Source organism: Equus asinus, chromosome 14, assembly GCF_041296235.1.
Source record: "Equus asinus isolate D_3611 breed Donkey chromosome 14, EquAss-T2T_v2, whole genome shotgun sequence".
NCBI classification, from domain to species: domain Eukaryota; kingdom Metazoa; phylum Chordata; class Mammalia; order Perissodactyla; family Equidae; genus Equus; species Equus asinus.
This window is the reverse complement of record NC_091803.1, coordinates 38,945,468-38,958,960: the sequence shown is the minus strand read 5'-3', so window position 1 is coordinate 38,958,960 and position 13,493 is coordinate 38,945,468. Positions and strand designations below refer to the sequence as shown.

Genomic DNA, 13,493 nt, shown 5'->3' with positions numbered 1-13,493 from the left:
GACTCAGGAGGCAACACCTTAGCTGAGTGTTGAAAGATAAATAACAGAGTCCAATGTGAGACACCTCAGCTCCAACATCGGGTTCTCAGACCAGCTCAGACACCTCAATATAAATACTCATAAGACTGGGTAGCTCTTCACAGCAGTTAACCGTATTCCTACTTTTATATAATTTGTGGGACTATTTGGCCACTGTCTGTCCCTCCTTAGTAGGCTGTCCACTCCATGAAGGCAGGAACCATATCTGTTTCCGATCCTTTATTATATTTCCAGTATCTGGCACATGGCCCATCCTATTTGATGAATGACTAAATGACTGAACAAATTGCTCAAAGGAGTTTTGGCGGACAAGTGGCATGGCCAGTTTTGCACTTTAGAAACCTGCTTTTGCCGGCAACGTAAAGAGTGTACCGGAGGAGGTGAAACTCGAGGCAAGGAGACCAGTTTGGTAGCTGAAGTGGGGCAATGTTCAAAGTAGGGGGAGAAATGGAGTAGGTCAGAGAAGCATTTGTCAGATGTAACTGCAAGGACCTGGTGAGCTAGCAGTTATGCTGGAGGAGAAGAGGAGGGTGAACCCAACGCCTGCTCCCATGGTTCTGACGTGAGTGACTAGATGTGGTGCTCCCATGTGAGAGATAAGGAAGAGCTTGAAGAAGAACAGATCTGAGCAATGTTGATGGGTTCAGGCTTGGCCACCTTGACTAAGAGATGCCAGTGACTCTGTCCTGGGGGTAACTGGATACATGAATTTTGAAGTCCAATGGGGACTATCAGAGAATCCTTCTGTTGAAACATCCTGGCATTGGAAACCTAGAACTTTCCTTGGGAAGGCAAGAAAGATTGGGTTCTAACATTGACTTGAATTTAACTCGTATCACTTAAGCAATGCCTGGTATTTCAGGAATGTGTGTTCTTCCCAACTTTGGTAGCAGATTCCAACGTTCTTTTTGGTGTTAACATTCTATATCTTCAGACAGCTCTAGAATGTAAGGGAAGGGGATGTTTTCTTGAAAGATTGTATCAGTAAGAGCTATTTACATTAACAGGGACAGAAACCCAACTTGCACTGTATTAAGCCTGGAAAGTTAACATGTGGCTTCCTGGGGCCTAGTGTTGAGAAGGAGTCTGGGCAGAGGCCACACTTGCCAAGAAAGAGAACTGTGATCAATGAGTGATGTCTGCCACGGACCCAGGGGTGGTCAAGTGGGGCATATTTTTGGCCACTCAGTCCTGAAACCAAAGCTTTCCCGCGATAGCCTTTCAAAAGCATCAAATAAAACAGCAAAAAAGCATTCTACCCTGGCTGAGCCACTAGCTGTGGGTAACTTTAGTTAAGTTACTTAATGTGCCTGAGCTCGACAGTTCCCTAATCTGTCAAGCAGGGGCTGAAGTCCCCATCTTTCCCACCTCTCAGAGCTGTCGAGAGGATAAAATGAGAAACGTGAAACTGTGATAGTGTCCATGGATTTACACAAATTCATCCGTGTAACAATATGGGATGTTGGAAGTATAGATGAAAGGGGAGTAAATATTTCTGGTCTCCTGAGAGATGTAAGTTGAAGGTTTATTGCTAAGAAATTAATTTTAAAAATGTGGAGGATCTTATAATAAAAGAATTGTAAGATGAAATCAAATAAAAGGTCTCATAAAATTATCAAATAAATAAATAAATATGGATAGAAAGAGAAAGAAACAAAGAAAGGAAAAACAGAGGAAAAAAGAAAGAGAAAGAAAGAAAAAAGGAAGAAAGAAAGAAATTGGTGCTGGAGAGAGTATATATAGTGAAATGGAGTGGAAATTGGTGTTACTCTTTTGTAGTGTAGTTGGCAATCAAGGGTCTTAATAATGTTTACAACCTTTGGCCAAATAATTCTACTTTGGGTAATTCATTTCAGGCCTGGGTGGTAAATATTTCAGGCTTTGTGGGCCATGCTGTCTCTGTCACATGTACTCAAGTCTACCATTGCAGAGCAAAAGGCGCCTCGGATAATACGTAAATGAGTGGGCATGGCTGTGTTCCAATAAAACTTTATTTACAAAAAACAGGCAGGGGCCAGATTTCATCCATGGGCTACAGTTTTCCATCTTCTGATGTAGACTAAGGAAATATTTTTAGAACTATTCTAAATTCTAAAGACAAAGCAAGCTTTAGTCTACAAGATTCTCATCTCAGCTTTATTTCTATTAGCAAAATATGGGCACAACTTAAATTTCCATCAATAGGAGGGCTGATTAATTTTAATAGTTCCATTCAATGAAATACTATGAAGGCATTAAAATGCTGTTTATTAATAATTTATAGCAACATGGAGAAATGCTTGATAGAATTTTACATAGGAAATTGAAGTTATTTATAATGATAATTATGATAATGGTGATGCCTAATATTTAGACCCTTTATACTATCATATCATATAACCCTCCAAACAACTCTATGAAATATATTTTTTTATTGTAACTACTCTCCTATGAAGAAGCTGATAGTAATAAAAGTCAAGAAGTCACTTAACTTTTACTAAGCAGCCAAAATCACACCAATAGGAGGTGGCAGAGTTGGGATTTCAACATAGGTCTGCTTAACAGCTGAAAACAAACTAATAAAAATCTGAAATTAAACTCTGTGTATTGAGAAGACCAGAAGAAAATACACCCAAGTGTTGATATCAGCTGTCTTGAGTGGTAGGCAATTGATACAAATATTTCTCAACATATTGAGTATTTTCTCTAACAAGAAGGCATAATTTTAATAATGAAGAAACAACACTTGCATTTTATAAGAAAGCCAAGGTTGGCAGAGTGCTTGGTGTCACTGTGAGGGGAGAAGGTTTTTATTTGGGGCAATGTAGAGATTCCACTGGGAATGCCCTCCCTCTCTCTGTCTCGCTCTTGTTTGTGAAAAGGACACGACCCTGTCCTTCCTTCTGTCTGAGTTCCAGGTGGAGTTTCTAGTGTGTGTCTCGTTTGGACTGTTGGCCCGCTTTGATGCTGTTCTCGGATTGACTTGCCAATCCCTAACTGTCTCTCTCCTCTCTTTCCCTCTCTCTCTGCTCTCTCCTCCCCTTCTCCGTCCACCTGTCCCACCGTACAGCCGACAAGGTCAATGATGACTTCTACTCCAAGCGACGGCACCTGGCCGAGCTGGCCGCCAAGGGAAATCTACCTCTGCACCCCGTAAGGGTGGAGGATGAGCCACGGGCCTTCAGTCCGGAGCACGGCCCTGCCAAGCAGAACGGACAGAAGTCCCGCACCAGCAAGATGCCCCCACATCCCCTGGCCTACAATTCTACCACCAACTTCAAGGGCTGGGACCCCAACGAGCAGTCTCTCCGGCGGCAGGCTTATGGCAACAAGGGCAAGCTTGGCACAGCCGAGTCGGGCTCCAGCGACCCCTTGGGAACTCGCACCCAGCACTACCCGCCCCCACAGCCATACTTCATCACCAACAGCAAAACAGAAGTGACTGTCTGAGCTTTCACTACAGGGAGCATCCTGGAGACCACACTCAACTGAGAGAGGCAAAAAATATTCCTGTCCTCCCCCCACACAGCCACCCACACACTCACTCTCCACACCAACCTAGCGGTGACACAGAATCACGCATTTCCTGGGTCATGCCTAACACGTGTCGGCGGGCAGCTGAGCAAGACCGAAGCATGGACGTTCAGCAATACAGCAAAGGGGAAACTGAGGCACACTCTTTCAACTTCAGGCCCAAGGTGGCTGATTCACAGGCCCAAACCGTGGGGCTAATGTTCCTTTCCTCCTACCTTGAAACTGAAATCCATGATGAAAAACAAAAAAGTAGCACAATTTAGAGAAATTGCCCATTTGAGCACATATACCGTTGGCCACGCGCTGTCTCTGTCAGGGTGAAAGAGCCAGGGCCGGAAGCCGGGGGTAGAGAATGAGGGTGGACACAAGAGACAAGTGTCCTTGAGAAGAGGAGTCATTCAGGGAGGAATCTGTGCACATTATAAACATTTTCTAACCCCAAGAAGTGGTGACGATGATGTGGACACAAATTTTGACAAGCATGAGCAGTAACTGGACCCAACAATTCTATTTATAAAACTTTTTCATATCATCAATGTTGGAAGCAAAAAACAACACACACTCAAACTCACAAAAATTAAATAGACCCTGAACCCACCGACACTGATGGGGAAGAAAGAACATTTTTGAGAACTCCCATAAAGACCATGATCATGGAAATGGGAGGGACAGGCTTTTATGGCGGGGAGAGGGTCCAGAGAGTCTTAAATAACTTTTTTTTAAAAAGAAAAATAAAAGTTAAGCCCATTACCAAACAGACAAGAACAGCAAAGTAATTTTTCTCCAAAATCTGCAAGACTTAGGAAATCAACAAGGACACCAAGAACAATGAAAAAGAAATCACAGTTGAAAAGTCGACAAGAGGTGAGGGTGGACCCAGAGCTTCTGACTTCTGGCGTTTTCCCCTTGCCTCCAAGACAAGACATAGACACAGAAACGAGTCTTCTCTTAACTGTCCATTCCTGACCCCCCTTTCAGCCCGCTGCCGCCGCCGCCGAATTTCAACTGCTTTGGACTGAAAATGTCATAAGCGTGGGTGGTGCCTTCAATGTGTTACTGTTTAATGACAGTCTTGTTTCTTAAGTGCAACCTGTGTTCTTTTCGCCTTCCTCCCTCCTGTTTTTCTGCAGTAGTGGAAGATGTTTCCATCCTCCCTTTGTCGGTGAGCCCACCCCATCACACCCTCTGAGGGGGCTGCTGCAATGTCAGGGGTACCTAAAGACGAAGACCTCCCTACCTCCCACACTGTCAAAAATCCACGAGTCCTACCACTGTCTAGCTCCCCAAACCTATCAAGTGTTTCTGGGGCCCATAATTCCTGTGATCCTTCCAAACCACCTCCCCAGATACTAAAATGCATCCATTGCCCATGCAGAATTCCCTGAGGTGGTTTTTCAGGTTGGTTCTCACAGCCAATGGCCCTTGGGTGTCCCAATGAACAATTTCCTTACTAGTTCAATTTGTTTAGTGGAAGCCCAAAAAGGAGAGCTAAGAGAGAAGCGATGTTCATTTAAGGTGAGGTTTTCAACCAGTCCCTAAAGATCTTAGCTAATTAACAGGAACCTCTGAGAGACCACTAGCTCTTCTGGTGTCAGAATCTGCACATGGTCTGGTCCAACAAGACTCAGAGCCTTTTCTGGGATGCTGAACTCCAACGTTCCGCCTCACCTCACTCTCCACTCTGACATCACGGAATTGGGAAAATCAGGTGTTTATTGTTTTCATTCCCAGCTGATCTGGGGACATTGACAACACAATTTATCTCTCTGGGCCTTAGTCTCCCATCTGAATCATGAGGAATTGAGACTAGATCAAGCTTTTCAAGGTTTCCGAGCTCTTTGCCCATTTAGAAAAATGAAATTATGCACGGAAACCCTATATAAGATTCCCATTTATAGCGAGGCTCTGTGCTGGATGAGGCAGGGCTGGGAGATTTCATGCCCACTTTCCCAGCCTCTGCTGAGACTCCACTGGGCTTGGTCAATGTTTCCTTGACTGATGTTATTTATCTATGTTCCTACACTTTTGGTATCTCTGTGTATCACCGTTACAATATTTGTATCTAAATTGATTCACTTTTAATATATTTAACTTTTGAAAGGAAAACTTCCCTGGGGGCCAGCCCCGTGGCCTAGTGGTTAAGTTTGGCGCACTGTCCTTTGGCAGCCTGGGTTCCATTCCTAGGTGCAGACCTATACCATTCGTCTGCGGCCATGTTGTGGTGGCAACCTACATACAAAAAATAGAGGAAGATTGGCACAGATGTTAGCGCTGGGCGCATCTTCCTCAGCAAAAAAAAGAAAGAAAGAAAGAAAAATTTCCTGCAGGCATCACAAATAGAAAACCAGTATCAATCACCGTAAATAGAAAGTGAATATAAAAATAAATACAGAGCCAATAAAACAGCAGTTAAGTTCTAGCTGGATACTGTTGCCTGTGGAAGGGTCTGAACCTAGAGTCTGGGAAGCTCTCTCTCCTTTTTTGTTCCAAAGAGATTATCAGATGTTAAAGGCTTGTTAAAGGTACACAAGCACCCAATGGTGACTTTCCCTTTGAAGTAATCAGACGGACTGACAAAATCGAAAAGGGAATCATGTCCTATGTCACTCCATGTTAACTAGTCCTCTATCCATGTTTGACTTCCAATCATTTGGCATACACTCGTGGTATACAGCCCATACTTCAGGAAATATGGAGTTGACTTATCTGTGAGGTTCCCTCCAGCTCAAAAGTTCCGTAATTCTAGTCTCTCCTTTAGCTCCTCCTTGCTTGTTGCCCTCAGCTCACTTCATCTCACCTTTATCCCAACTCTGATTAAGGACCTTTCTTGGTCTCTGAATCTACCGGATTTTATTGCTTCTCCATGCTCCTTCTCTTCGGAGTAAACTCCATCCAGTGAATGTTGTTAGTTGGGGTCCGCAGCTATGATTTTGGCAGCAGAGTTGCAGCATGGTCAATAAGATGTAGCCGTGACGACTGCCCAAGATGAAGAGAACTTCTCAGCCTCGTTTCCTTCCAATTGGTTTTGGGAGCCGAACGGAGGCGGGAGGTTGGGGCAGGGAAGTTAATTCTTTGGCCTCTTCGGGGGAGGGTGGACAGACCTCATGATATTGAAATGGTATCATGAAGAATGTCCTATCGAACTGTAACTGTCATGTATCAACGAGGATCCTATAGTTAGAGTGGGGAGATATGGAAGAAACCAGACGAAAGCAGAGAGATTATCCTTTCTCCATCTCCTGCCCTCCAGGAGTCTCTATTTCTTGCCTTTAGCTGTCCCCTGACTTCCAATCCCATGGGACCAGTGTCTGACATCCCTTTGCCTCCCAGAGCGTTTCAGCCTTCATCCTCCTTGGGCTCTGCCTGACACCCCCATCCAACCCTCCCACCCAGTTTTTTTGTGTAAATGGAGCATATTTTATGTGCGAATATTTTAGTAACCGTATGTTCTGCAAGTAAACCTGTGTTACTACTTGTCAACAACTGCAGAGTTTATGATACCAATAATAATTCCTACAATGAAGAAAAAAACATTTGTTTGTTTTCTAAGAATGTTTATTTGTAAACATATGTATTCACTATATTACTATGAATTTCTTACCTGGCAATAAAACTATTATATGTGATGCTCTTAGGGTTGCCATGTATTTTTGTAGGGCCCCACATCCTACTCTGAGTTTTCACCAGGGAATACCAGTATTAGCATAGAAAGCTAAATCTTTAAGACTCAGAAGGTGTGGGAAATTGTTTCAGGTAAAGGAAATTTCTAGTTAATAGCAACTTACACAAATTTTCCAAGGAGAACTTTTTTGTTTGAAACCTTTTTGGTGAGATTCTGTGTCTCATCTCTTAGTTCACTTCCTGTCTTAGAAAAATATACCATTGCCAGGTCTTCTCAACATCACTAAATTTATCCTTAATGGTCAAGAGTCTTGCTGAGATTTGCACTTTTGTTTTTACCAGTGACCAGGGTTGTAGAAACACCACTATTGAAAGGATGGGAGACTGGATTCTTCCTCTATTAAATTTTATTTCCTGCCTGGCTTCTGTTTGCATTAAGTTTGAAATTTTCAGACAGAAACCTGCCTTAATATGGTTCTCCCGAGAGGGCCTCTGAGACAAGGATTTGAGTGCAAGTACTTTATTTGAGAGGTGAAGGGAGCCCTGGGGGGGGGGGGGGGATGGCGCTTGGGATGGGGAAGTAAGACGGGGAAAAGAAAGCGGCCAATAAAGGGACACCTCATCTTGTCAGCTACCACTGTGAGCATCTGGAGTTTAATGCTGCAGAGAAACTTTGGGAGAGAGTGTAATACACACACTCAGAATTATCCCACCCAAATGGAGATGGAGTTGGGGTGTTTACATACCAACTCCCATCAGACATCATTTGAACATTGCTTTCAGGGAATGTTATGTTCAGACACTCCCAGGCCGTCAAGTGCAAGGGCAGAGGGATTTCCATGGTGTCAAAGAAAGCCCCAGGCATAGAGATGCACCTACAGTAATTGGAAGTCAGCCATTGTGTACTAAGGACACAAGTCCTAAAGACACAAGGGATGAGGCAGGAGCTCATAGGGGCTGCTCAAAGCCAGAGGTCCAAGGTCTCCTGGGAATGAAGTTTCCATTCTCTGGATACTTAGAGAAGTTGTCGATGTCAAGTAAAGTGGATAGTGGACCACAATCTGTAGTCAGAGGAAGGGTTGTTTCTCTGGGATTTGGCGATCCTTCATTGGTCACAGGGTCACTTGGTATCTCCCAGAACAGGTCCCATGGGCTCTCTCCCTCACGGGCAGAGTTCTAGTTATCAGAGAAGTCTGGATTGCAGAGGATGCTCATCCAGTACTGAGGAATGGCTCAGAGTGGAGTCGCTGATCAGCACACATCACAGCCCCATGGATGCAGCAGAAGTACAGAGAATCGTGTCTTGGGGGTGGGAGGGGCTTTAAACACTAAACAAACAAACAAACAAAACACTAATGAAGCCGCCACTTGGTTACAACGCATATACAGCAACAACAATCATATAAAGTATATTTGTAGAGCTTTCAGTAGGCGCCAAGCACTGTCACATTTGATCTTCACAACTGTCTAAAAAAGGCGCCACTAGCTTTGGAGACGAGAGATCTATCTAAAACTTGAGTAATTTTGCCCAAACTGATTCAACTATTAAGTGGTGGAACTGAGGTTTGTACTCCCAAGCTCATATTTTAACTACTGTACCAGTAGTTCTCACTTGGATGAGCATAAATATTGGGGAAACTTGATGAAAACGCTGATTCCCAAGCTCCTCCAACAGCGGTGAAGTAGGTCTGAATGGGGGCTCAGAATTTGGTGTTTGTAACAGACACCCCATCATTGCAATGCAGTGGCTCCCAGACCACACCCTGAGAAGGCTTGCTCAATGCCACAGTCCCTGATCACCCAACATCTGTGGGCTCATCTTGTGGGTCCTCGATGCAGAATGAAATGGGACAGAGGTATGTGCTTCCAGAGAGAGGGACCTTCACCTTTTGGCTTCATGCCCAATGTTGGAAGGTCATGTCCTATAATGGACAGAGGTTGACTGCAGAAGAACTGGTTGCCAGTATTTATTCCAAGACTAATTTGCCATGTGCCTTGGGGCTCGAAACTAGCCTTTGGGACTCTGTTTCTTCATTCCACGAAGGAGGAGGCTGGGATAGATCATCTCACTCCTCCTCTCTCACTTGATTGGGCGTTTCCACTCTTCATCACTGTGACATTTGTTACAGTCAACTGCATTGAGTCCCTTATCACTTCCAAAAGTTTGCTCTTGGATGAACAGGATTTTGCTGGGTGTAACAACAAGCATTATTGTAATGGCTTCTGTGCACTGAGCACTTGCTTGGTCCCTGGCTTTATGCTAAGGGCTTTCCATTGCTGTAACTTTCTTTCCATTGCTACAGACTAGTATGGAAATTCGTAACTTTTTTATTCCATGGACTTCTTTGGTAATCTGGTGAAGCTATGGCTCCTTTCTCAGAATAATGATTTTACATGCACAAAATAAAATACGTAGCATCAAAAATAAACCTATTATTTTGAAATATAGTGATGAAAATATTTTTTAAACCCATGTTTGTGATGTAGTCATACATGTGATTTTTAACTAATGCATTAAATGACGAGATCTAATGAAAGGTTTCAATGTAGTGATGAACACAAACAATTCTTTGAACTATCTGCTGCAAGTGCAATTTGATATGATAATATTCATGATTCTGTTGGTGACATAGTCCCAGGTCAGTGTTAACATCATGATGGTCTGTCGCCACATTTATAACTGAGGGACATACTAAATTTCAATTAGAGGCTAGTGAAAATGAAGATGTTATTTTTTACCATCCAAGTCACCAAAGCTACTGAATTCTGCCCCTGGATACCCTTGAGGATCTGTGGGTCTAGGTTGAGCACCCATGGACTAGCAGGACTTAGAACTACTTACCTATTCCGTCCGCACTTCTATTTTCTCATCTTTAAAATAGGGAGAATAATAGGATCTCTATCACTGGCTGCTGTGAGAAATAGATTAAAAGACAGTCATTAACTCCTAGTAAACACTTAGGAGTTAACTTTTGTTATCATAATTATTATTCCAGTGAATCCTGATGATAACCCTATGAAATAGCGTTGTTATTATCCCCCGCTCCCAGAAGAAGAAACTGAGGCTCAGAGAGATTAAACTTGTCCAAAGTAACACAGCAGGTCAGGGACAGGGTCAAGTGAAACCCAGATCTTTCTGAGTCAACCTCAAGCTCTTGACCACATTCCATGTTGTATAAAATCCTTGAGCAATTATATTAAATGTCCTCACTACTCCCTAGGACGAGGCCATTCAGACCCTGGAATACATCACAGTGATGTCCCCCACTCTTTGCCCATCCCTGAGGAGAAAGGCAGATGTCAGAGGTTCAGGAAGCTCTTGTCAGACTTTTCCAGGGACTATTTAGTTAAAGGTATGTTGGAGACAGATAATAATAATGTCCACCCATCCAAAACAAGCTGTCCCCAGCCCAGTGCTTAGAAAATGCCAATTACGGGGACCCTACTATCTCAGAAATTTTCAGATTCTGGTTTCCTTTAAATCAATCTCATTAGAAATATATTCATCACTTAAAGTTGAAATGTTTTCTTCATAAACTTAGACAGTCTCAGCCTTGAAAGAGAATACTCATCACAGTGATGATAGCAGCAGTAACTCCTTCTGTTACCAATTAGTGAGCTTCTATTATGTGCTGGGCACTGGGTTGGGCACTGTGAATGCATTGCCTCGTTTTCTCCTTTCAACAGTGCTCTGAGGAAGAGGCATTATTCTCATTTTTGACCTATGGTAAACTGAGGCTCAGAGGGATGAAATGACTCATCCAAGATCATACATCCAGTGTGTGGCAGGATTGGAATTTACACCCAGATTTGTATGATTCCAGAGCCAATCCTATCATACCCGTCCACTTCATTCTTGCACAATCCATACCTGCACTTGCTTTCTTGGGGTAAATGATTGGGAACTGTAATGTATACTCAAACTGCTCCAGGGAGATTCAGTTAAGGGAGAAGTATAGTCCTCTGGATCAGGTCGTATCCACTGGTTGGCATCCACTCTTAGCAGCTGTCTCTGACCTGGACACATTGAACTGGCCTGGTGTTGCCTCCATTGATGTTTCTGTCCTTCAAGTGTCCTCCAACAAAACAGACTTGATCTTCAGAATGCTTTAGTGCCTGTGAGGTGGAAAGAAAGCAGGACCTAAGAGGCCTCTGAGACAAGCAGACAGGAAATGAGGAATTTTAACTCAGTGTGCCTTAATTTTGTATGACCTTGGGAAAGTCATTTCCACCTCTAGGAGGCAGTGTAATCTTTTGGATAAGAGTAGGACCTCTGGAGTCAGAGGATCCATGTCTGAATCTAAGTGGGAGTAATAATATCATCTATCATGGGTTGTTAGGAGAATGAAATGAAACAATCTACATAAAGCTCTGAGAGAAGTTCCTAGAGAATATTATCTTCAGTATTTTAAAACCTTATTCAGAAATCATCACATACCCCAGGCCCTGCAGAAGGGATTAGAAGAAACATCAAGTTTCTTTGATTTGGGTAAGACATACCTGAATTTGATATGGTGTCTTTTCTTCCAATTCTTTGGCTGTTGGTGATGTTATAAGCATGTCAGAGACCTGATTTTACTGTACACCCTATTAGATAGAGTCTTGATGAATTTTAAAAATGGGAAAGAATGTAAATTCTTGCTCAATGAATGTGATTTGCTTGATAGAAGGAATTTTCCAGATCTAGAAGTCCATAGAGGATAAAATCATAATTAATGAGATCCATGTTGGTAAAAAATGTTGTGAACCCCTGTCTTTAGTTGGTTTGTTAGTTGCTGCATAACTACATAATTACTCCAAAACTTAGAAGCTTAAAACAGCACACATTTATTATCAAGGATCAGGAATCTGAGCATGGCTCAGCTGGGTCCTATGCTTCAGGGGTCTCTCGTGAGCCTGCAGTCAAGATGTTGGCCAGAGTTGAAGTTTCATCTGAAGGCCCAAGTGGGGAAAGATCTGTTTGCAAGCTCACTCATGTAGTTGTTGACAGGATTCTGTTCCTCAAGAATTGTTGGACTGAGGGCCTTGATTCCTATTTGGCTCTTGATCAGAAGCCATCCACAGTTCCTTGCTATGTGGACCTCTCCAATATGGCAGCTTGCTTCATCACAGACAGCAAGAGAGAGTGTCTGCAAGCAAGACAGAAGTCACAATCTCTTGTCATCTAATAACAGAAGTGATAGCCTCTCAACATTGCCATGTTCTATTGGTTAGAAGCAAGTTGCTCAAAGGGAAAGGATTACACAAGGCTGTGAACACCATCAGATGGGGATCATTTGGGACCATTTTAGAGGCAGCCTGCCACAGATGACATCTAACGCCCCTATAGTACAAAAGTCTGGGCTATTATGTCTTTTGTGAGTAGTAAGTATCAGAGCTCAATATGACATATTTATCATTTTCAGAGAGATAGTCAACTAACTCATCTGGGATCAAATCAATTACTTTATGTGCCTCAGTTTCTCCATCTTCAACAATAGGGAAAATAATAGCCCCCACACCTCAAGTTTATTGCCTGAGGCCTTTACTATGTGATGTACGAGCAGCAAAATGGATGATTGCCCAACAAAGACATAGAGTTGTGGCTGCCCAGACAAGGATGATGCTTCCCAGCCCCTCTCCCCTTGCATCAGGTTTAGGGTCATGTGACTGAGATTTGGACAATATGGGTAGAAGTGACATAGGCCACTTTCACAACTGGTCCATAAAACCCTCCAGAATAATCCTCCCACTCTTTCCCTCATATGCTGGATAGATGCCAACACCCAGTACAACCGTGGAAGCCATATGTTGAAGATGGCAGAGCCTTGGTCAGTCCCAAAGACTCAAAGAGTCTTTGAATAATTTTGTAGAGCAGTGACTTCTCTTACCGCCATTCCCACCACTAATTGAACTTTATATGAGTGAGAAATAATCTTACGTTGTGGTAAGTCCTGAGATTTCAAGGGCTTATCTGTTAGAGTAGCTAAAATTCCTTAACAAGTACAAGAGATGACACATTTTGAACAGAGTCCAGCACAAAAAAACACTCAATAAATGTCATCAGTTATCATCATCATCTTAACTAACCTTCTACTCTGTGCTAAGGGATTTACATACCTGATCTTTAATCCTCCCAGCAACTCTGAAAAGGTTAGTAACTCCATTTAATAGATAAGGAAACTGAGAAGTTAAATGACTTCCTTAAGGTCACAGAGAAAGTGCTGGAGTGGTAATCTAAATCTGGTTTAGATGATCTGGTCCCACCATTTCTAGCATCCCACTTAGCCCTCTCAAAGTTAACAGGTATCATCTCGATTGAGTTACGGAGGTAAAATCTT

General features: G+C 42.9%; 1 protein-coding gene across 3 annotated transcripts in view; it reads left to right on the top strand.

Moving 5' to 3' along the window:
- The window catches only part of SHISA9 (shisa family member 9), a 331,832-nt gene that overhangs the window by 262,812 nt on the left and 55,527 nt on the right, over positions 1 to 13,493 (top strand). For 2 of the 3 annotated variants that reach the window (XM_014865371.3, XM_014865525.3), the window contains one exon: positions 3,089 to 6,505. The exons of the other annotated variant lie outside the window; for it this stretch is intronic. In XM_014865371.3, the coding sequence (XP_014720857.3) occupies positions 3,089 to 3,468 (380 nt within the window). In that variant the 3' untranslated portion in view covers positions 3,469 to 6,505. Of the gene's footprint in view, positions 1 to 3,088; positions 6,506 to 13,493 lie in introns of those variants that run through there. 3 annotated transcript variants of the gene reach the window in all.